The sequence below is a fragment of the Petaurus breviceps genome, unplaced genomic scaffold, assembly GCF_028583685.1.
Source record: "Petaurus breviceps papuanus isolate PSGF00001 unplaced genomic scaffold, PetGlider_PUasm1.0 187, whole genome shotgun sequence".
Classification (NCBI taxonomy): domain Eukaryota; kingdom Metazoa; phylum Chordata; class Mammalia; order Diprotodontia; family Petauridae; genus Petaurus; species Petaurus breviceps.
The window spans coordinates 2,040,665-2,066,093 of record NW_027185799.1 but is presented as its reverse complement, the minus strand read 5'-3'; the positions used below and the strand labels follow the sequence as shown (position 1 = coordinate 2,066,093).

The 25,429-nt window shown below is 37.6% G+C and overlaps 1 protein-coding gene across 1 annotated transcript in view; it reads left to right on the top strand.

Annotated features, from left to right (window-relative positions):
• The window catches only part of GRIN3A (glutamate ionotropic receptor NMDA type subunit 3A), a 227,323-nt gene that overhangs the window by 185,763 nt on the left and 16,131 nt on the right, over positions 1-25,429 (top strand). Inside the window, exon 7 of the mRNA XM_069090621.1 lies at positions 23,239-23,403. Coding sequence (XP_068946722.1) covers positions 23,239-23,403 — 165 coding nt within the window. The remainder of the gene's footprint in view (positions 1-23,238; positions 23,404-25,429) is intronic.

The window sequence follows — 25,429 nt, the reverse complement described above, 5'->3', positions numbered from 1 at the left end:
GACTTTGGGACACACACTTACATTTTGGTAGCTTAAGACTGCACTAAGACTTTTGGGACATCCCAACTCTTTAAGGTCTATAAAGTGGTTTTTATATGTATTATTTCATTTGATCCTCACCACAATCCTACCAAGTATCAACCCCAGGGATTCTTATACCCATTTTACAGAGGAAGAAAGACAAGCTCTAAGAGCTTAGTGGCTTGCCCAGGTTAAGTGTATTATTATCAGCTATTAAGTGTCAGAGGCCAGAGTTAAGACTGGGTCTCTCCTGGTTCCAAGTCTAGCACTCTTTCCACCAGGACACATTTCCTTTACAAAGGTAGGGAGTCAATAATGTTGTTGACCCACGCAACAAACAGACGTTTCCCTTTGTTAATCCAATTTCATTGGGTATATTTCTCTGGATTTATTTAGCTAGAATAATGTCCAAAGGTTTGTCCAGGTATTTATACTTTAAATATTTTTAAATAAGTCTGACTATATCATCCCAAGCAAATGTAGTAAAAATGTAGTTTTATCCTATTGACTCTGCCTACTATTAATAACTAGTATTTACATAATGCTTTAAGATTGGAAAAGCACTTTACAAGCATTATCTCATTTGATCTTCACAATAACCCTGTAAGGTAGATATTATTATCCCCATTTTACAAATGAGGAAACAGATTCAGAGAGATTGAATGAAATGAATTGTTCAGGCACTCAGCTAATAAGTATTAGAGCACAATTTGGACCACAGTCATCCAGACTCCTGGTCCAGCACTCTAGCCACTTTACTATACTGTTTTGCTAATACTACCTCTGCAAATAATTTTCCATCTGTTTTCTCTTTTTCACTCCCATTGCCTTCATCCCAAGAAGTCCCAAATTATCCCCAAACTGATTTAGACTCCTAACAAGTCTTTTCCCACCTCTACCCCTCACCACCCCCCCCACACACACACAATCTAACCTTTAAACCATTTCCAAAATAATCTCCCTTATACAGACATGCAACTAGTCATGTCACTCCTCTACTTCAGAGTTTTTAGTGACTCCTAGGACCTTCTGAGTTATGTTTAAAGTTTTCTGTCATTCAAGGCTTCCACAACCTGGTGCCATCCTGTCTTTTCAGCCTTATCACATCTTTCTCTCTTTCATGTTCTCAGTAATTCAATAAAACCAGATTATCATTTATTCTAAAAATACACCCTGAACTTTCCCCTTTCCTTGCCTTCATTGTTCACCATCTTTGTTCCCTATGCATAGAGTGTCCTTCCTCTCCTCTTTCTCTGTTGAATTTCTAACCATATGTTTAAGCCTAAAATGTCACCTTTCCCATTTAGCCTTTCCCGATTGTCCATTTGGTAACAAGCCTTCCTTCCTTGAGCATCAAACAGTACTTTGTTTCACACCTCTCTGTGACAGATGTCATATATTATTTTGAATTAGAGCTATCTATATATGTCATTTCTCCCTAGTAAGTTGGAAAACACATGAGGATGGGGAGAGAAACTTGACATTTTCTCCTACTGTCCAGTACAGTGATGCATACACAGTAGGGCCTTGGTAAATGTTGGTTGAATTGAATCTTGGTAGCAAAAGTTCAATAGCATAAATCATTATCATTTATTATTACCATTATTTTTCCTGATCTTGAAAAGACAGATGCAGTATGAGTAAACTTTGGGTCAGGGAATTCTAACTTGGCTGAAATGATGAAAATGGTGTTGTCCAACTCACAAAGGCTATTGAGAAGGTTCTGAGTCCACCACAAAGCCAGCGCTTCATTCTCTCCTCTGTTGCCCCAACCCTATCTCCAAAATTTGTCCCTAAAACATGTCTGTGATTAGAACTGGTGAGGTTTATTAAGTGAGAAGAATAGAGTTTATTCAAGAATATTGCTTCCTTCCAGTTTTTTTAAGTCATAACAGCAATGGAGACCAAAGCAAATACATCAGAAAATGCTGACATCCAGCAGTTTTCGGTCCAGTTTTTCTTTGATGTCATATTAAAAACCCAGAGGGAAATGTTCTTGGGGAGAAGCCAAATTCTAATGCAGTTGCTTCTGCCCATGAAAACCTGGCCATTTCTTGACCCAGCCTGTCCCTCTTTGATTTTGAAATTGCACAGTCTTCAATCCAACCTAGTACAAATTATTGACAGGCAATGAAAGGTCAATACTGCCACCAAGAGAAGACCCTCCTTGAATATCAGAAATTGTTTTGTCACATAAGTGTTTCCCCTGGAAATATCCTTCTGTATAAAACCAAACATAAGATTAAATATATTGTGACTGAGCATTATCTCTCCTTTTTGGAAGTTTGCAAAGAAACATAGTGACATTTATATCTTGTCATGTCAACAGTTCAATTCAACCAGTTTTTATTAAGTACCTGTTTTGTACAAAGTGTTATGCTGAGCTCTGGATATAGATAAAGTACAGACCCTACTCTTAAGAGTCTTAGAATCTAAAGGACTGTAGTGGGAAAATGTTGGGGATGGAGTGGGGAGGGGTGGGAGGGTGAAGGAATGGGAGGCATTAGACACTTGTACCAGACTCAACCATATCCAAGGCAGAATGTGAAAAGTTCAAAAGAGAGGTACAGACCACATGGTCTGAGAATTTTGAAGAGTTTACTTTCAGCTGTAGAAAGAAAGAAGGCACCTGATTTGTATCCTGAAAGAAGAGAGAGATTTCAGTAGGCCAGTTGGAAATCCAGTTGAGGTTGAGAAGATAAATCCACTCTAGGCATAGGGAAAGGTACAGGGAGGGAAGAGAGCAAGAGAAGACCAAGGGACAGCAAGTAGTTCAGTTCTGTTAGAACACAGGATGTCAAGGAATAGCATGAGATAAGACTTGAAATGATAGATTAGTGATATACTGTGAATGGCCTTGAATTCCAGGCTAGGGAGCTTATGCTATATTTAGTAAGCAGTAGAAAGTCATTGAAGGTCTTTTAACAGCTTAGTAATGAGATGGTCAGAGCAAAGCATAAGTGCAATTATGTGGTCAGTTATGTGAAGGCTAGATTGAAGAGGAGAGACAATAAAGCAGGAAGGCCAACTTGAAGACTAAACAATAGTCCAGGTGATGAAAGATTAAAGTAGTGTGTTGGCAATGTGGGTGGAAAGGAGAGAAAAGGTGTGAGAAATGTTGTAAGGGTGGAATCAACAATATCTAGTCATTGATTGAACATAGAGTGGGAGCTAAGAGTTCAAAATAAATCTGAACTTTAGTAGATGGGGAGGGGAGGTGGGGTTGTCTGGTGATACCATCTAAAGAAACATAATTTAGGAGCAAGGGCAAATTTATGGCTAAGACACTGAGATGAGTCACAGTGAGAAATTACACAGGGAAAACAAGGAGAGGATGTGAAAAGCTTCAATCTGTTCTGCTCTTCTGCCAATTTATAGCCAATTCAAGTCTCTAAGCCTGGTCTCTCAAAGCTCACCAGGAGTATAACTGGCCATATCTTTAAGCAGTATTGGAGTTAATCAATCCCAGATAAATGAAAATTTGTGGTATTTTACTATCATCATGGCAAGTTCTGGGCCTCCAAGCAAAATTTTGCAAAAGGGACATCTTTTTAGCCCACAGCTTCCAGATATACCTTAGCCATGGTCCTTAGTAAAATCATGAGACTCTATGAGATGGAGAGGAACATACAGGATTAGGTTTAGGGGTGGGGAAAATAACAAAATAAGAGAGGTATTTTATGGGTTCAGAGTCCCTTCTCTGAGCCCCATCCCCACTCAGTAGTACCCCCTTTTATTCTATCTAAAGATACTAATTCCCTTCTTATCGCAGCTCCCTCCCATTCTTTCTACCCACTTCCCACAAAGAGAGAATCTCTTATTAACTCTTCACATTAATTTGAATTTAAATCAATGTGTTACTTCTACTGTTTTGTAAATGCTATGTTTAATTGGCAAGTGAAAGGCTCTATTCCCTGTTAGAGGACTTGTATACAGCAGTGGGTATGTGAGATAGTTGGAAAAGCAGGTAGTACTTCCTAGGGCCCCTGAAATCATACATCTACTATGCCAATGTGTATGATCAGCCTGTGTGCCTGTGGAGATGATAATCGCGGCTTACAGTACGAATTGTTATTTTTCAAATAACTAATGCACTATGCAATGGAACCTAACCAGCATAGTCTTTGGCCCTGGGAGGTTATTGTCAATCATTACTCTTGTCATTACCAACCAACTTCCATTATCATCATCACCACCACCATGACCATCCATAGATATCAATGTTCCAATCTCATTCAAGTAACCCATTCCACTGTCAAGCAACTTTCACTATCAGAACATTTTTCTTCATTCAGTCCTCTTTTCACAGGTCACTCTGCTGGGAATCTAATGACTAAATTAAGATTCAGAGCCTTAGCAACTAGCTTAGGTTCCCACAAGAGTTTCTGGAGATGTGATGCTAATATCTTATAATTGCAAACTTGTGAGAAGCAGCGTAGCATAGCAGATAGACAACTGACCTCAGAGGCAGACAGACCTGGGTTCAAGTCCCATCTTTGGGATATACTGGCTGTGGGGCCCTGGGCAAATCACTTGACTGCTTAGTGTTCTAGAAACTCTCAAGTATAAAGAAGATACTGAACTGCCATGGTAATTTCCTCATCCGGGAGTTTCTCATAACAGTAAATCAGAGGTCCAGTACCCATCCTTCTATGAAGCAGTACTGTAATCACTATTGTCTCGATTGTACTTATGCTTCCATTCTTTCCATTCTTAAATGGAGCTGTGATCCTCAGTGGAGGCATTCCTTCTATCAGGGTAAATCCATTCTTTCGCATCCTGTTTAATTCTTGACCACATTCTTCCATAAATCCTCCTTAGAGTAGCTATCTAATGTTCTGAATAGGTCTTTTCATATTTCTTTTTGTTTGTTTGTTTGTTTTGATGTGTTTTGTTTTTACGTGACAAACATTTAAAGATGACCTCCACTCTCTTGCAACAGAGCTCTCTTGCAACAAAGTAAAAGAATTAAGTAAAACTAAAAACAGTGAAATCCAGAAGACTTAATCCACCCTCAGACACTTGCCAGCTGTGTAATCATGGGCAAGTCACTTAACTTGTGGTTACCTCAGATTCTTCTGTAAAATAAGGATAATAATAGACAAGATTGCCAAGAGGATCAAATGAGATCATAATAATTGTAAAGCACAGTCATTGTAAGTTACAAAGCCTGGTACATAATAGGTGCTATTTAAATGTTAGCTATTACTATTATCATTATTTAAAAGTTCTATATGTTCTTTGTTGTTTGGTCATTTCAGTAGTGTCAGACTCTCCAAGACCTCTAGTAAGGGTCTGACGCTGAATTTGAACTCAAGAAGAAGAGTCTTCCTGGTTCCCAGCCCAGTTCTCTATCGAATGAACCACCTAGCTACCCCCAAAGTGCTAGGCAACATTCATTATCTGTAGCACCTCCCACCTGTCTATTTTTAATTTTTTTAATCCAATTTTATTTTATTTTCAATTCTTAATTCTCCTGTTCCCCTCTCTCTCCCATTAAGAAAGCAAGAAAAATAAAACCCATTACAAATGTGTATAGTCATGCAAAAGACATCCTCACATTAGCCATATCTAAAAAAATAATATGCTTCAATTGGCGCTCTGAATCTATCCACTTTTTTTTAACAGAAATCTATTTTTCTCCTCCTCCAATTCCACCCCCACCCCACTGAAAAATAAAGAGAAAAGAAAAATGAATTCCTCATAATAGATATGTGGTCAAACAAAGCCAAGTCCATCATTGGCTACATACAAATATGAGGGATATGTATCTGTATTATATGTATATGTATTGTGTATATATTATACATATATATGTATGTATATCATACATACATATATATGTATATATATCATTCTGTATCTTGAATCCATTGCTTCTCTGTCAGGATGTGGGAAATATTTCTCCATTGATCCTCCGCAATCATTAGTAATCCATGTATTGATCATAGCTCCTACAACTTTCAAAGTCGTTTTTCTTTATGGTATAAATTGTTCTCCTGGTTCAGCTCAACACATTCATCAGTTTATGATAGTTTTTGGAATAATTTGTCTTTATAATATTGATGCTGTAGTATTAATTATTTTTTTGGTTCTACTTATAACATTCGGTATCAGACCATGTAAGTGTTTCCATGTCTTTTTGAAATCATCTATTTCCCCTTTTCTCACAGCACAATAGTATTCCATCACATTTATATACAACAGCTTATTCGGTTGCTCAATTAATGGACATCCCTTTAGTTTCTGGGTTTTTACCATAACAGAGTTGTTATACATATTTTTATGCACAAGATCTTTTGCTATTTCTTTGGTCTCTTTGTGTATAGGTCTAGTAGTAGTATAGCTGAGTCAATGTGCATACACTGTTAGAAACTTTTTGTGTATTATTCCTAATTACTTTCCAGAATTGTTATACCCAATTATAGATTTGCCAACAGTAGTTCAATGTGTCTGTTTTTCCACAGCCCCTCCAACATTTATCATTTTCCCTTTTTGTCATCTTTGCCAATATGATAGATTGACATGGAATATCATTGTTTTAATTTGCAATATAGGAATACATTTAACTCAATAGGGATACAAATAGGAAAGGAAGAGGGGAAGGAAAATATAAGCATGAGGTAATATTCAGGAAGAGATTAGTCATAAGAAAAACAAGCCCTATGCTTGGAGAGGGGATAGGAAGGTTAAAAGGAAAAAGTCTTTTCATATTTCATGGATTCCAGTGCCATCCTGAAACTGTACATATCCTGCCTATGCTACGTGACCAGCCTACCTCACTTTCTAAGCATACGTGTCCATGATGATCTCATTTTTTCTACTCTTGCATGCAAATCATCATTAGTCATATGCTGGCACCTACTCACCTTCTCCATTCCTCTTTGCATTACCCATAACCTTGATTCTTCTGTCAGTCAGTCAACACGCATTTCCAAATTATTTACAGTATGCCAGGCAATGTGCTAAGCACTTGGGGATATTGGCCTTCCATGATTTCCAAGCAAATGATAGCGTAAGAATAATAATATTGGAAAAATGGACAGAGGGCAGCTTGAGATTGCTGAAGACATTGAAATTTTCTTAATGCAATTCTCCTATCCCTATTCAGTTCTGGGCTCAGATAATTGTCCATCTGCAGAAGCTATTCCAAAAATATGTACTGATAAACTAACTCAATGAGTTGGTCATCTAATCACATGGCATAATTATATCAATAGGTTCTACATGTATTTGTTCTTTCCTGTAGGAATGGTTAGAATGGCTCTTTAGAGCGGCGATGGAACTTGATAAGAAGGCTCTGTTTGTAGTGTTTAGGAGCTTGTAGCAATCAGCATGTTGACATTCACAAAGAGAAGCGTGTGGAAAAACCTCACAATCTGTAGGGAATTCCTCTTCTGAACAGGCTATCATCCAGGATACTAGCAAACACCTTCAGAAGGCATGTCTCCTTGTTTTATGCCACACTTGCTGTTGAGACTCACTGAGGATAATTAAACAAGATTGATCTTTATGGTTTCATCTATCAAGGAATCATATGATCTTAGCATACAAACTAGAGGCATCTTGTTGGAAGAAGGCCTACATTTTGCCCTAATAGATCAAAGCTTTGCTGGAATCAGCAAACAATAAGCTTGATGGGCTCTTGTATTTTCTAGTTCTCAGTCAATCTTGTAACTATGAAGATATAGTGCCCTTTCTTACCAATGAAGAAGCTGAAGCTCAGAGACATTACCACAAGTAAATATCACGGCTGGAGTTTAAACTCAAGACTGCCTTTCTTTTCATTGTGCCAACCTGTCTCTAATGTGGTCGCATAAATACATTCTTAGAATCAAATAAAAACTTCAGGAAAAAGTCCTTAATCCTTTACAAAAAAATCAGTTAACAGGTCTGGAGGAGACAAGGGCCTTTTTTGTGTGTGAAGAGACTGATTGGAGACATATTTCACCCATTTCCACTTGTGAAACATCAGGAATTCACAAGAATTTTCTAAAGAGAAGGACTTCGTTATAAAATGCTGCCTAAACCTAACAACCATCCCATTCTTTATCCCATCTTGTAGATTTTAACCAACTCAATCTTCTCTTCAAATAGAAGGTATTTAAATGTAGGAAGATTGCCATCTAGTGGCAACCATAAAATAAAGCACCACTGAACATTTTAGAAGGCATTACTTCTAAGTCAAGAAAATATTTGTTGAATTAGATAAATTGACTCCTTTTTGTTTCCCTCTCAGCCCCAAGTTTAAATACTGGGGTTTGTGTCTTTAACACCTATAGGTTGAGGATAACCAAACAATCTATTCTGTTGGAAACATAGCTGTCAACAGTCACGAGATGGCACAGGTCAGAGAACCTGGGCTTCAATTTCAGCCTACTTTCTGCCTGTGTGGCTTTGGGTGAACTATTTAGTCTCTCGGCTTCCTCGTTTGCAAAATTAAGTAATTGGACTAGATGACCTCTGAGATCCCTTCAAACTCTAAATTAATGAAGCTAAAAAAATGTTCTGAATGTTAAGAATACATTTATTATTCAACAGTAAATGAAATATATGCTAGTCAAAGACCAGCCTAGCTAACTAAAGAGAGGCTCATCACCAGAAGGTTGGATAGCAGATGATGAATTCTTCTGACCATGGCCTCACATAAAATAGACTTCAGGACATCTCTGAATCTATAGTTTCATCAATGTGAATACTAAGTATATTATATTATTAAATACAATGTGTACTCCATGACTACAGATCACAAGCTATCCATGCCCTCTTATCCTGTGAAATTCTTGTCCATTACCCACCAAAAAAAATCCTCCTCAGAGATTCTACCTGATATATTCTTGGGAACTTCTTTTAGATCTAGAGTCAGTCAGGTGGCCCCGTGGATAGAACACTGGAAGACTTGAATTCAAATCCTGCTTCAGACAACTTAGTAGCTGTGTGACCTTGGGAAAGTCACTTAACCCCAATTGCCCTATCCTCCCCCCTCCAAAAAGAAAAGAAAACACTTAGTAGCTGTGTAACCCTTGGGCAAGTCACTTAACTTCTGTCTGCTTCTGTTTCTTCATCAGAAAAATGAAGATAATAATAGCACCTACTTCCTAGGGTTGTGGTCAGGATCAAATGAGATAATATTTGTAAAGGGCTTGGCAGACCTGAAGCATATATAAATACTAGGGTTTTTTTTCTTTTTTTTAAAGATGAGTAGTTCTTAACTTTTTTGTGTCTTAGATCCTTTTGGCAGTCTGATAAAATCTATGGATCCTTTCTTTGTTTTTAATGAATAAGAAATACATAGAATTACAAAGGAAACCAACCCTATTAAAAGATAATTTTATCCCATTCAAGTTCATGAAGCCCCCTGAAGTCTAGCCACAGATCCCTTAGGTTCATAGACCCCTAGTGAAGAACTCCCGTTCTAGATCTTTTATTATTGCTTGGGTAGCATAGAGGATTTCCCTCAGTGATCCCTTGCTCTCACCACAGGACCAGTCCTCATCCTTTTAACTCACACATTTCTTTGATGTTCTCTTTTTTATCATTCAGTAGCTTCTGCCTAATTCTGTACTGGTATGGTGTTCTGTACGGTGTACGGTGTATGTGTTCTCACTCCCATCATGCATTTCTTATTTTCTCTTTGGGTGATATGCCCCTTTAATGCTTCAGAGACCAAAAAATTCATATTTTGCTTCCCTATGCCATCAGAAGAAGAATAGAGAGATATCATGAGAATCCAGGGAGAGAAAATATAAAAGCATTTTGAAAAGTATGAATGTTGGTATCATCTGAGCATAATGATAATATAGGTACCATATGACCCTTGGGGACATAATTTAACTTCTCTAAACTTATTTTGTCATCTGTAAAATAGTGATAATGTATGTTATTCTTTATTACAAAGTGTGAAATTAATGTGAGTTATTGTTATTATTGTACTGCTTATTTCACAGGACTGCCTGCAGCAAAAAATTATATAGTGGATTCAAAGTGCTTTATTGAAGTATTTGTAACTTTATTGCTATTATTAACATTACTATTACTAAGGGAGTTATTGTGGTATAGTAGATAGAATGCTGCGCTTGGAGTCGATGAGACCTGAGTTTCAATCATGACTCAAATACTTACTAATTCTGTGACCTGAGGATAGTCATTTAACCTCTCTCAATATCAATTTCCTTATTTGAAAAATCAGGATAATAATAACAACTACTTCACAGAATTGTTGTAAGAATCAGATGAAATAATATGTGAAAAGCACTTTAAGTACTATATAATATGCATAAAACCCTATATCCTTAAAGCATTATTTAAATATTAGCTATTAGAATTAATTAAAAGTTAAAGTTAAAGCACTATATCAATGTTAGCTATTATTATGGTCCAGATGTTCTAATGATCAAGTGACAGATTCATTCACATGTCCATTTATTCATTTTCTGACTCCACATTGACATTAATTAAGTTCTTAATTATGTATGATCAATTTTTAAATTTACTTTTTAAAATGAAGCTGATCTCCTTTACAAAGTAAAATCCACCTCCTAATCATCAGAGCCAGAGGCACTAGAGGGATGAGTCAAGTACAAACTCCTTCAAACTGCTGGGTGCGTCTCAGTCCCAAACATCCTGGGATGACACTATGGAGCTGTTATAAAGGGAGCGTAGTATGATCCTGGGAACCAAATCACTGTATAGTTACTGATCCTGGATCCAGAGCTCACCTGGGCTTCCACCTTCACTTCTACCATACTCTGCATTTGGAACAGCAAACCACGAAAGCTGCTGCTGCTGTCCTAGTACCAACTCCATCATAGGACCAAGGAAGGGATGCTTGTAGAGGCCCTAATCAACTGGTTCTTACCCCAGTGCTTCCTTTTCCCCTCTCTCTGTGAATCAGAATTGTAGTGTACTCAAGCAACCCCAGCCTGGCCCCATCATACCCTTGGCCTTTTTTTTTACCACTCCAGTAAGCCCTATTTGTCTGTCATCTCCAATTCTACTGTGTCCTATACTATTATTAGCAAACTCTTCCACATTCTACACTGGATGTCTTCAACCCTCTAGGCATGCTTCTTTGTCTATAAAATGTACTAAATGGCTATATTAGATTATCTGTAAAGTCTTTTCCAACCCTCTATTCTATGATCTTACGATCTTACACTCTTAACTATCTTACTCCTCACAGCCAATTCCAGGCCATCCTAAGCCACCATTACTATGCAACATCTGCTCAAGGTGTATTCCTATCTATCTACATTATCTCATTGAGATTTTTATAACAATACAAGCATACCTCATTTTATTGCACTTCACTTTATTACACTTCACAGATATGGTGAGGATTTTTTATAAATTGAAAGTTTGTGGCAACCCCGCACTGAGCACCATTTTTCCAATAGCATGTGTTCATATCACATCTCTGTGTTACATTTTGGTAATTCTCACAATATTTAAAACTTTTTCATTATTATTACATCTGTTCTGGTGATCTGTGATTAATCAGTGTTCTCTGATGTTCTATTGTAACCGTTTTGGGACACCACAAACCACACCCATGTAAGATAGTGAATTTAAATGATAAATGTTGTGTGTGTATGTGTTCTAACTGCTCCTCCTTCTCCTTGGGCCTCCTTATTCTGTGAGACAAATAATATTGAAATTAGGCCAATTGATAATCTTACAATGGCTTCTAAGTGTTCAAATGAAAGGAAGAGTGCATCCATTCAGCTGGCTGTTTGACATGGCCCTGAAGTATTCTTTCCTGGGTTTTCCAAAAATAAAGATGGAAAACAAGGCTTTTGTGTAATGTAGGTTTCATCACTTCCATTTCTGCAAGTTTTCTTTCTCACTGTCATTTTCTTTTACATGGCCCTGCAGATCTTTGTGTGGGGGGCTTCTCATGGTCTCCTATCTGGGAATTCTCAAAGAGGAGAAAAGCCATTTGCTAAAATAGTGAGGCCTACAGTCTTTGATTTCTTCCCAGTCAGTCACCCACTTTAATGTACTTACTACCATGGCTGTCTGCTACCCTGCTTCCCTACATGATGATGAATATCTAAAGCAAAGGCTGATGAAAAGACCAACAAATTGTGTTTTCATTTGCAATGGCTGAGTGAGAAATATGGCAGAAGAAAAACGAAACAATGGCATTGGGCTCCATCTATATATCAGCCTAAAAAGTTTCTGAAGTGAAAAATAATAAAGAACCATTTTCTAGAAACTCAGTTGCCATGGAATGTCAAAAGACACATAATTCTGAAGTGAAACCTTTACAGATGGCCAGTTGGCTGATTGAAGCAGTGGAGCATAATTTTCTCAGGCATATCTCTCTGATCATTAAGCAGTCTTCAAGCAAAGGGCCAAAAAGAGGTCAGTAAAAGTGACTGAACGTGCCAGTAAGGTTCATTTGGGACTATGGGCATAGAAATTATACATGGAGTAAAGCTGGAAATAGAGAAGCAGTATTGTACAATGGGAAGAGTATTGTATTTTGGAATCAGATGACCTGAGTTTGAATTCTTACTTTGCCACTTTCTAATTGTGTAGTCTTGGGGAAGTTGCTTAAAACATTCCTTAGTTTTCTCATCTGTAGAAAGGGAAGAGTGAACTAGGTGACCTCAAAGGTCTCTTCCAATTCTATATCGATGATCTTGTTCAACAGAGGAGGAGTATTTTGGATTAATCTTCTGGATAAAGAAATCTGGTTGAAACAAAGGGGAAAATAATGTATAAAAACATGGAAGGATGCCCATCTCCCAGGAGAGTCTTCTCTGGAGGTTAATAGTGACAATAACAGTGATGATGACAATGACACAAAGATGGTGACCACAATAAGGAGGAGGGGGTGACAGATATCTAGATAGCACTTTAAAGTTTTCAGAACATTAAATTTGGAGTCCAGGCAACTGAGTTCAAATCCAGGCTATCTCACTAAATCCTGTGGTACCTTACACAAGAGACAATCTTTCTGGGCCTCAGGTTTCTATTCCTAATAATATGGTTGAACTACTGTCCTGTAAGGTCCCTTCTACCTCTCCATCTATGATCCTGTGGACTCTGTGAGGCAGATATGACGGGTATCACCATCCCATTTGCAGATGAGGAATCTGAAGCTCAGAGTGAGAGAGGGAATAGCCCATCCATGGACACATAGCTAATAAGTGCCTGAGGTGGAATATGAGGCCAGGTCTTCCTGAGGATAAATTCTATCCTCTATCTCTTGCATCACACTACAGCCAAAATGTCCAGCAATTTTGATTACGTGGAATGAGCCCAAAGAGACCATCTAATTGACATTGAAACATTGAATTTGGAAGTATAAATACCAATGGAATATTAGATTTCAATACTTGAAGACAAAAACAACAAGAATTGCTCAAAAGTCAATATTATCCAGATCAGATGTTCCCATTAAATGGTTTAAAAACCTCTGGGGGTTTCACAACAATAATCTAATGGTTTTGCACTAAAAATTCCTTTAAAAGGAGCCTTACGAAGTAAATAAGTACAGAAAATTATAAATTATCTTGAGGTTCACAATGCATTTTTGTTGTTGTATTGAAAGGGGTTCATGAAAAAAAGTTGGAAACCCCTGGTCTATATACATCAGGCACAGATTTCTACTTCCTAAAGTATTAATACTCATAAGATCAAGGTTTTAGATCTGGAAGGGACATAAAAGTCATATCTTCTAACCCTTTCATTTTATATGTGAGGAAACTGTGACCCAGAGATATTAAGTGACTTGCCTGAGTTCACAGAGGTAGTCAGTATCACAGCCAGAATTGGAAATGGAAATCAGATCCTCTGACTACAAATGTAGGACTCCTTCTAGTTTGACAAAATGATAAGTTATGTTACAGATACCCTCAGCCCCATTCTCTAGAGAGCACCTAGGAAACAAGATAAGTAATCAATATGCAAGAAATGAGCACAATCCTGTCTTCCGGGTCTTGACTGCATTTTCTGAAGGGAACAAATTTAGGCCATGATTGCATTATAAAATAATTAAGGAAAGCTTACATCAAGCATAGCTGATTGAACCTTTTTTGATTAAATGAAACAAAAATGAGGAATTCAAGTCAATTATCTAACTAAAAGACCCTGAAAAGCAAAAGTGGCGGCATGGAATGGACAGTGATGGGGATGCTGGGAAACTGACAATAGGAAAGATGAACTGTTTTCAAGTCTTTGGCCCAACACTTCCAGTGCCTAGACTTAGATACACATACGTTCAAGGCAGTGGAATGAGGGAGACAAGATAAGATGAGAGGAGACGAGAGAAATCTTCCCCTTCAAGGCCCCAAACAACACATCCAGAACAGAATGCATTACATTTTTTCCTAGAAGGAAAGACTTAGAACAGGAGCTCTCTAACAGACCAATAATTTTGGCTGGATGATTAAAATGATTTCTGATAATCAGCCATGGAACCATTGCCCTAGTTGCATCTCTTTCCTCAGACGTATGAATTGCTGACTTGAAATCTTTGGCAGACCTGAAATTTGCAGGGATGTCATGTTTGTAGACTAGAGGAAGAAAGTGTTTAAATACCCACGGGGCAAAATAGAATCAGAATTTAGAGCTGGTTTTAATTTAATTTAATTTTAATTAAAATTAATTTTAATTTAATTTAAAGAGATAATCTGGTCCAACCCCTTCATTTTACAAATGGAAAAACACCTCCCTTCTCCTCTCCTCCCCTTTCTTGTTTACCCTCCTCTCCCCTTCCTTTCTCTCTCCTCTCCTCTTCTCTACTCTCCTTTCCTCTCCTGTATTCTAACTCCTTTTACATTTACCCTGAGGCCCAAAGAGAGGAAATTACTGAATCAAGTTTTCACAGATAGTAAGTGGCAAAGCTATGATCCAAACCCAGGTTCTCTGACTTCAAATACAAAGGTTCTTCCATTATATCATCCTGCCCCTCAGACCCAGTCACTCTTCAGACCACTACAAAACATGCAATATACCTGGTCTAAGCAAATCCCCTATGATTTTCAAGAATTCATTCCCAAGGTGATACCATAGCATAGTTGATAGATAGTTAGCCTTAAAATCAGGAAGGCCTGGGTTCACATTCTGATTCTAATGCATACTAACCATATGAATCTTGGTCAGAAAAGTCTTCATTTTCTGTATTGGTAACAATAATGATAGGAATATAAGAAGAACAGCTAACATTCACATAGCACTTTAAGATTGGTAAAGCATTGTACAGATATTATCTCATTTGAGAGTATTTTGTCACCAGGAGTTCCAAACATCAATGAAATGACAGGTCCAGATGTTAGACAGATTGGGTATACAAGAAGCCCCAAAGTATAACAATTTAATTTGGCAACGTTCATAACAACATCTTTGTTATATAATGTGTAGAGAGGCACTGCTATATATAGGGTAAAAGGCATAGGACTTGGAGTCACAAGACCCAGGTTTAAGTCTTGACTCCAATTTCTCCGAGTTTGAGAATTCTTACTCATAAAATGGGACTGCTGATGCATATTATGTATAATCCAGGTTTGTGAAGAAATCACTTTGTAACCATGGAAAAGTGAAGAGCTACTCACATCCAGATATTAACATACTTGGGTCATAGATTTATAGCTAGAAGGGAGCTCAGAGGTAATCTAGTCCAAGGCCCTCATTTTACAGATGGGCAAATTGAACCATAGAGAGGTTCATTAATTAGCCCAAGGCTACATAGGCAGTGAGAGAAGTAGGATTCAAATCTGGGTTCCTCAATGCCAGGATCCAGTGATTTTTCCACTATGCCACACTAACTTTTTCAACTCACTTGAGAGCCACAAGAAAATGGAATTTCTTTCCCCCAACTTCATTGTACCAATAGTGTCAATCAGCACATCCTCGAGTGAAAACAGCTGTATTCTCAAAGACCTCCTCAGCTGCTATTTCAAGAAGACATTATCACAGCAATCTCATGAACCTGCTTTGGTCCCTAAGCCATGTATTGAACTTGCTTAGTTTTCAACAACCCCCATACTGAATAATGATTGAACCCATGTGCTAGTTCCATAGCAAAAGAAAGGTCATCTGAACTCCATTAAATCTCCAGAGGAGGAAATGGACTTCTTTGCTCTAGGACGGGTAGAATTGAAAAGAAGAGAATTAAAGCCATCATTTCTACTCTCCCACTTACTGCCAAATTTGATTCCCTGGAAGAAACCTTTATCACACTGCAAAGAAAAAAATAGCCATGGCTGTTACTATCCCATAAGATTTCTTGAAGGAAAATATTAACAGGGCATTTAAAATAATAGCAACATATGGTAGTTACAGAAAAAAAATTAAAAATTGAAAAAGTTATGACTCAAAGTTTTAGTCTAGCTTTGGAATCATATGCTCAAATTGTAAAATATACAAATAATATGTATATTGTATACATATGTATCTATATTTCACATTCCTAATAACCTAGAATTAGCCAGTTAATTGCTTAATCAGAATTAGCCTAATATAGCTTCTAATAATTCTGGAAATGACTTTCAAGTCAATTCCCATTTCTGACTTCAGCATTGAAGAGGTTCAAATGTTGTGGAAAATTGGTGAGAAGAATAGCAATTAATGGGACAAAAAAGGGGAAATGTTGGATGTTGAAGGGGATGTGGGAAAACTGGGACACCAACATGCTGCTGGTGGAGTTGTGAACTGATCCAACCATTCTGGAGAACATTGTGGAATTATGCCCAAAGAGCTATCAAATTATTCATACCCTTTGATCCAGCAATACCACTGCTAGGTTTATATCCCAAAGACATCCAAAAAACTGAAAAGGACCTATTGAACAAAAATATTGATATTGCCCATAAATTGGAGAATGGCTAAATAAGCTGTGGTATAAGATTGTAAGGGAATATTATTGTGCTATAAAAAATGACAAGCAGGATGATTTCAGGAAAAAAAACCTGGAAAGACTTACATGAACTAATGCATAGTGAAGTGAACTGAACCATGAAAACATTGTACACATTAACAGCAATATTATTCAGTGAAAAACTATGAATGACTTAGCTATTCTCAGCAATACAATGATCCAAGGAAATTCCAAAGGATTAATAATGAAGCATACTGTCTACCTCCAGAGGAAGAACTGATATTGTTTGAATACAGACTGAAGCATGCTATTTTTAACTTTCTTTTTTTTTCTTTTATTCAAGTCTTCTTATACAAAACAACTAGTATGGAAATGTTTAACATAATTGCACACATATAACCTACATCTAATTGCTTACCATATCAGGGAGAGGGAAGAGCAAGAGGAGAGAGAAGGAGGGATAGAATTGGAACTCAAAACTTTAAATAAAAGTGTTTAAGAATTTTTTTTTTGGGGGGGGGGGTTAACAAGCTTACTTTAATCAGTCAAATATGTACTGTTTACCTAGTTCAGGGGAAAAAGGTCAGCACCCCGAACTTCAGAGTATACAGACAGAATCATCAAGACAGAGAAACAGATCAAGTAGACAGGTTTCCAAACTGTCCAACCATTACATCCATACCAAATCAACATCTGGGTTTTTCAAAGCCGGGGGGCTCCCAACAACGGCTTCCCAGAGTCTCATCTGATCAAATCACAGAACACTTCTTAAAGTGAGCCCCCAGTGTTTAAGAATATTAAAAACAGTGAATAGAGCACCGGTCCTGGAGTCAGGTAGGACCTGAGTTCAAATCTGGCCTCAGACACTTAACACTTACTAGCCATCCTTGGGCAAGTCTCTTAACTCTAATTGCTCTGCCTTCCCCCCTTCAAAAAGAAAAAAAAGAGAATAGCATTCATGTCCAAATCAGAGTAAGCCATTTTTTCTGTCAGATGATGGTGTTGTTTTCCCAAATGACAATGCATCTTCTTTTGTACAGCTTCTTGGAATGAGTAACTCATATTTACTGCTGAGCGGGTAAATAAATGTTTTTTTTTTTACTGTCCAAAAGATAATTACCTCCTTTAGGCTTTGAAGGAGGTTAGAAACATCCCAAGACTTAGCAAGTAAAATTCATGGAGACATTCCCAAAATTTTTAATCATGTCATAGAGTTCAATTAGAGCCACTCTGAGCCTTTGTCTTTTCTAGCTGAAGAATTTTAATTTTCTGCTTTCATGTTGATGCTCCAACTAAGTCCTAGGATCATCTGAACTACCCTCCTCTGAAACTCTGCTAGGTCTTTTGGAGAATAAATTGATCAGAAGTGTATGAATCACTTTAAGTACAGATGAAATGCAGCTTTGTAAAAAGATAAGATTAGTTTTTGTCCTATTTTCAATTACTTTTTTTGGAGTGGCCACATTAACTTCCAGACCAATCCTCCCTCCTTCCCCAACACCTTTCAAACTGGAGAAGGGACAATTAGAAACCCAGGGAAGAACTCACTCACCAACAATGCTTTAACTAGAAATTTTTGAATGTGGGATAGCACAAACTGGACTCAGGGAAGGAGGCAGGTGAGAGGAAACACTTCCTGAAGTCAATTTCTTAACCTATGCTATGGCTATTAGTTGGTATGTAAACATCTCATTTCATTCTAACGCCAAACCCTGAATTACCCAACAGGCTGATCTGACCTACAACAGATAGACTACAATATGGTACAGCTTGGATTATACTACCACAGTTCTATCATGAGTCATAATATAATGAGTTACCAGTAGATTATGATTATTTTCATTGAGCATGGTATAATAGAAAGAACACTGGACTTGGAATTCTAAGCACTATCTATATACATAAAAAACCATCTAGTTGAATTACCTCTTACAATAAATTGTTTACAAAAGCAATTTATATTCTACAGAGAACATTATTAAATGGAACAACTCTCTATTTTTCTACTCACTTTTCTGTTTTGACTTGTATTTCATTTTTGTTACTACATTTGGTTTTTTTTATACCATACTCATTTCCTAATATATTGCTTCTCTTTCATGCAATAAACCATCCCTTGTAATAAAGATTTTAAGAAAAAAGGCAGGGAGTGAGGAAGCAGTTCAGGAAGATTATCCAGTATCAATCATGTCTGACAATATTTCTCACCCACATTCTGCAATGAAGGGAAACAGGTACATTTTCTCAAGTCTTCCCCAGGGTCAAGTTTGGTCATTTTAATTACATATTATTCAATTTGAATATGTTGTTCTTTCCATTTACATTTATTGCAGTCGTATATTGTTTTCCTGGTTCTGCTTACTTCAGGTATTAGTTCATATAAGTCTCCCCATGCTTCTCTGAATTCTTCATATTCATTATTTCTTTCAATGAAGGAATATTCTTCGTGTACCATGATGTTTTAATCACTCCCCAATCAATAAACATCTACTTTGTTTCTAATTCTTTTTTACTACACCAAAAGTGCTGCATTGAGTGTATAAAATGGCAAGAACTATTAAGCTTTGGTAGGTCCCTTCACTGCTAGGAAAAGAAGTTGAAGGGTATTTAAGAAAGTTTGAATGTCAAGTCTACTAATTACTTCCAGTGGGACCTTGAATCACATCGGCTCTCTGGGCTTTACTTACCTTTTCTGTAAAAGAAGGGGGTTATATTCATAAGCATCTATGGATATAGGGCTGATACACCATGGTGAGTGAAAATTACCAATCATTCTTTTCTTTGGAAGAGCAAGTAGGCAACACAGGCCTGGAGTCAGGAAGACTGAATTCAAATCTGGCTTCAGATACCTACTAGGCTGTATGACCCTGGACAAGTTATTTAACCCTGTTTGCCTCAGTTTTCTCATCTGTAAAATGAACTGGAAAAGGAAATTGCAAACCAATCTAATACTCTTGCCAAGAAAACTCCAAATAGAGTCATGAACAGTGGAACACAATCGAACAACAACAACAACTTTCCCTTTCCCCCCTGAGGAAGGACCAAATGATGATGTCTGCTCATGGTACACTCATGCCCTGTGCATGCCTGTAGTTATTCCAGATAATCTCTAAGCTTACTTTTAACTCTAGCTTCCATGAGTATAGACTTTATATAACAGATCACAGGAAGCCATTATAGTTTGTGTTTTAAGCAGAAGGGTGGCATCATCAGAGCTATGTAATAGAGAAGTTAAGAAATATGTGGGGAGGGGCGGCCAGGTGGCTCAGCGAGTAAGAGCACCAGCTCCAGTGTCGGGATGACCTGGAGATCAAATCCTGGCTCAGATACTTAGCACCACACCCAGAAATAACTGGCCGTGTAACTTTGAGCAAGTTACTTAACCCTGATTGCTTAAAAAAGAAATATGTGGGGAACCAGGAAAAGTGAAAAAATCTACGGGCTTGAGATAGGATGGGGAGACATGAGCACAACATTCTATAGCTGACATACGCAGTTCAGGGTACAAAAAATGTCCACTAAGGGCAATTCAATATCTTTTCAGCACCCTATATTCTGCTTTCCAACCTATTCTCCTTTCTCCAATGTCCAGCTCCTTTGAACTTCAAAATAAGATGCTTATTTATTAGTAATAATAATAGCTAGAGTTTATACCATACTTTGAGGTTTACAGAGCACTTTACAAATATTTCCTCTTATCCTCACAACAGCCCTGGAAGTTATGTTCTATTTTTAATCCCCATTTTGCATAAGAAGAAACTGGGGCAGAAAGATTAAATGCCTGGGTCTAGATCTGAACTCAAATCTTCCTGACTCCTAGGCAATTAGGTGGTGCAGCAGATATAGCTCCGGACTGGGAATCAGGAAGACTTGAGTTCAAATCTGCCCTCAGACACTTACTAACTGTGTGACCCTGTTCAAGTCAATTAACTCCATTTGCCTCGCTTTTCTCATCTGTAAAATGAGCTGGAGAAGAAAATAGCAAACCATTCTAGTACCTTTGGCCAAAAAAAAGGGGTCATAAAGAGTAGTACTCAACTGAAATGACTGAACAACAACTTCCTGACTCCTGCCCACAGTATGCATGTTGTATTTTTTTCACCATTTAAATCCTCTGAAAGCTTGATAATCACCCAGTAGTATGCCTGAGTGTCCCTAACCTCCTAGTTCAACACTCCACAGACCAAGTGGGGAACACAATATTTGCCTCTCTAAAATCGATCCCCTTTGAGACAGGATCAAACCAGACCTAAAGATAACTCTTACCAGAATTTATATTCCAAGCCTCTGTTCTGCCAGCTGAGAAGTTATGAAGAAGCAAAACTGATAGCTTTCAGGAGATAAAGGAAAGAAATGAGTCAAAAATGAATTCAGAGCTTCAAACTTGGGTGACTAGGTTGGTGATGAGGCCAATGGAATATGGAAATCAAGAGGAGCCTCAGAAAGCAGCAATATGAAGATGGGACTAGAATAGTAATATTTAGGATGTGAAATGCAGGACAGGCAATGAAAGAGGTGGGCCAATGGAAGGAAAAACTGAGAGGCATAGCATTTGTAGTGAAAATCACTCTGAGTTGAGAGTAAAGTCCTGAGTTGGACTCCAAACCTCTATTACTTGCTAAATATATGACTTAGAGTAAATCACTCTATAGCCTTTCTGAAACCATTTACTCAACTGTAAAATGGGTATAATAAACCCTACCTCAACTGTTGTTACACAAAGCAAATGACACAATGTAGGCAGTAGCACTTTTGATTTGTAAAGCTCCATAAAAATCTAAGCATTTGTTATCATTAACATCATCATCATCAATCTTCATTCTATTTCAATTACACTGCCACTGATTCCATCCCCAAGTTGAGGAATGGGAGTTAAGAGGGTGACAAAGAAGGGAGAGAATTAATGTGTGTACATGCCTGTTACAGGCTCAAAGGATGCATTGCCCCCCTCCCAACCCTACAAGTTAGCCAAAAGAAATCTGCGAATGGTCAGTAGATCTAGTGTTCTCCTGTCCAGCCAGTTGTAATCTTGGATGAATTAAAGACCATTAGAGATGGCATCTGAGGCCATCTTCCCATGCACATGCCTCTTCTAGTTCCTCTAAACAAATAGAAAAGTCAAACTCAGAAAATTTGAAATTCTTTTTGATTCTTTTGGCTGAAAGGTGGAACACAGAAGCAAAGGTCATCATCATTATCATTAAATGGTAAGTTAATCAATGAGCATTTCTTAAGCACCTAAGTGCTTAAGTGCTAGAGGCTAGCACTTCAAAGACAAAAATGAAAGTCTCTTCCCTCAGGGAAGCATTGCCTTTCATAGTAATATTGTATATATAAACTATAATGACAGCTGAGGCCCCAAAAGCTGTGAATCACATCTTCGACCTAACACCTAGAGGAAAGTCTTGCCTGGGAAGAGGAAGCTGAGGAGGCAGACACTTTCTTAGATTTACACAATGAAGGAACTTCTCTGAGATTGGAGACATCACAGAATCTAAGATTCTCAAAGGTAGAAAGGACCTCATCATTTCTAGTTCCTCCTCAAAGCATTACTCCTGTCTACAACATCCCTGAAAAGTGAACAATCTACCTCAGATTAAATACTCATCACCCACCAGAGCAGTCCAGAGCATTTGGCAACAGCTCAAATTGACCTCAGAGGCCATCTACTCTGCTCCATGCCTAAACAAAGATTCACTCTATAATATATTGATAAATGGTTATCCAGACTTTGCCCAAAGGCCTTCAGAGAATGGGGCTATAAATTCAAGCAGCAACTAGAGAGCCAGGAAGTGGCTCAAATAACCCCAACAAAGTGGTTACTATTCTCTCTGGAGTCATTCTTCCCTTGACCATGTCCCCCTTATCTAAACCATATGGAGAATTGCAAGAGACTCATGATAACAGATAACAGAGCAAGAGAGATTCTCAGACTCACAGAAACCCAGAGAAGGGTTCTTCTCCCTAGCATTTGTGACAACCATGAGTTAATGACAAAAACCAAACTTGGATCATTTCCTAATCCTAAACCTGGACCAGAAGAATCAATGAGTCATTTTTACAATAGGCATAGCAGTGTTTTGGTAGTGCTTGATAGATTGAATTTTATGTTACCTCCTAGATCATAAGCTCCTTGAGGGCAGGGACCTTGTTTCATTTTCATTTACATCCACATTATGTCTAGATCTAGCACGATGCATTGCATCTAGTTGTCGCCTAACAAATGTTTAAAGAACGAATGAATTTATTATTTAATCAGTATAAAAATACTATACATCTGCCTTTTTTTTTAAGAATAAAAGTCATAGCTGTGGGTATACTGCAGTTGACCAAACCATACTGTCATTCTTTGCAAATGGCTTTCCTTTTCCTTTTCTTTGCTCATTTAGACTCTACAAATGGGTATTAAGCACTTTTCCGGACTCTTCGTGATGTTGTGCATTGGCATTGGTTTATCTATTTTAACTACCATTGGAGAGCACATAGTATACAGACTGATCCTACCACGAATCAAAAAGAAATCCAAGCTGAAATATTGGCTTCACACCAGTCAGGTGAGTGCCTGGGAGGTCCAGAGAACTATGATCCAAATTTCAACTATACCAGAGTGTCAAGCATACAGTAAGCAAGACCATATCTTGAGAATTGTGTTCTGATAAATACTACATTTGGGGAAGGAGTCCCTCCTTGGGAGGACAATCATGACAGTGAGGGACCTTAAGGAACCCCTATGGAATTCAGGTGAAGAAAGTGGGGATATTTAGATTATAAAAAAGAAAACTTGGAGGGAGTCTTATGCTAACTATGTAAGTATTTGAAGAGCTGTCATGTGGGAGAAATTTATTCTATTAGATCTCAGAAGATAGAACTAGGAAAAATAGGTGGAATTTACAGAGACAATGATTTCAATTCAATATAAGAAATAATTTCATAATAATTAAGAGATGTTTAAAAATGGAATGTGCTAGTTTTGGAGATAGTGAAACTAGTGGGTTCCAAACTGAGGCTGGATGACCACTCATCAGCAATCATAGAATTTGGTGCTCTGAGGAACCTTAGAAATCTTTTAGTCCACATTCTAGCTTTATAGGTGTGAAACAGGCCCAGAGGTGTTGTGTTTTGTCCAACATCACACAGGCAGTAAGTGTCAGGCTCAGGACTCAAACAAGTGAGCTCATTTTTCAGATATGGGTTGGACTCATCTCTAAAGTCCCTTCCAACTCAGATTCTATTACTTTATTATTCCATGAAATGCAGGATTAGCCAGGTAGTAGAGAATTTAGAGTCAAATAGACAGTCATAAAAGAAACTAGAGCTCTTTTCCCCTTTAAAACAGGAGTTCTTATTAACTTCACTTGTGTCATGAACCTCTTGTTGGTTTGTTGAAGCCAATAGACCCTTTCCCACAATCATGTTTTTAAATAATTGAAGCAAATGCTAAATTTCAATTAGAAGAAAAATCAAGATGTGAATTTTTTTCCCATCCAAGTTCATGGAAATCTATCCACAGACCCTTTAGAAGTCTGTAGACCTCCCCATATTTATAACTTCTATTTTAAAATGACTTTCCCATCAAATTAAACTCCTTGAAAAAGGACAATTTCCTATCATACTTCTCTATCTCCTGCAAAGCCTAGCACAATGCTAAGCACTGCTTTGTGCTTAGATTTCATGAATCAGCTTACCTGAATAAATCAAGTCAAGCCAGGACTGAAACCTACATGCATCCTATTTTTGTCTTCTACTGATCTCACCCAGTCTTTCCTAATGGAAACATTTTAAAGTCTTTCACTTCTGCACAACTAACCCCATAGAAGAGATAGCTTGAGAAAGCATCCTACTTCTTTGTTCTATGGTAATAGACACCTTTAAGTGAACTCTAACACCCATAGGTCTTGGCTGTTTGCTACCTTCAGGATATTCCTTAAAGTCAGTAATACCACTGGTCAGTAATACCATACTTGGACTATACCATAACCACCAGTGTGGAGTGAATGCTAAATTTTGAGTCAGAAGACCCACATTCAAACTCTGGCTCTAATATTTAAGGCCTATGTGACCACAAGCAAGTTATTTCATTTTTCTGTGCCCCATTATCTTTATCTAGAAAATAAGAGAGTTGGACTAGGTGGCCTCAAAAGAATTCTTTCCAGATTTAAATCTATGGTCTTGTAATTCTTTTACTTATCCTCTTAACTTATCCTTAACATAACTGAGTAGCTCATATAAGGATACTTGGATTCTATCTAAGAGGTTCTCCTATTGAATGTTCATTAAGATAAGGATAAAAAAAATCAGAACTTTCCATATAGATTGTTTGGGCTGACCTTTTCATATCCATAATAATGACTAAATTTTCAGTCATATGACTTCATTCCAGAGACAGAATGACAACTTAGAGATTTCTTGTGCTGTTTAAATGTAACTGAACCTAGAGCTGAATGGGGTTAGAGCCTACTCCCAGACTACCCTGGATTTGGGAAGAAAAAGCCACCATTCTCTTGAACTGACTCAATACCCTCTGTTCTCTTAGGCAGATGCTTAGCCAGGGCATTTTTTCCTACTTGAAGTATGTGGTTT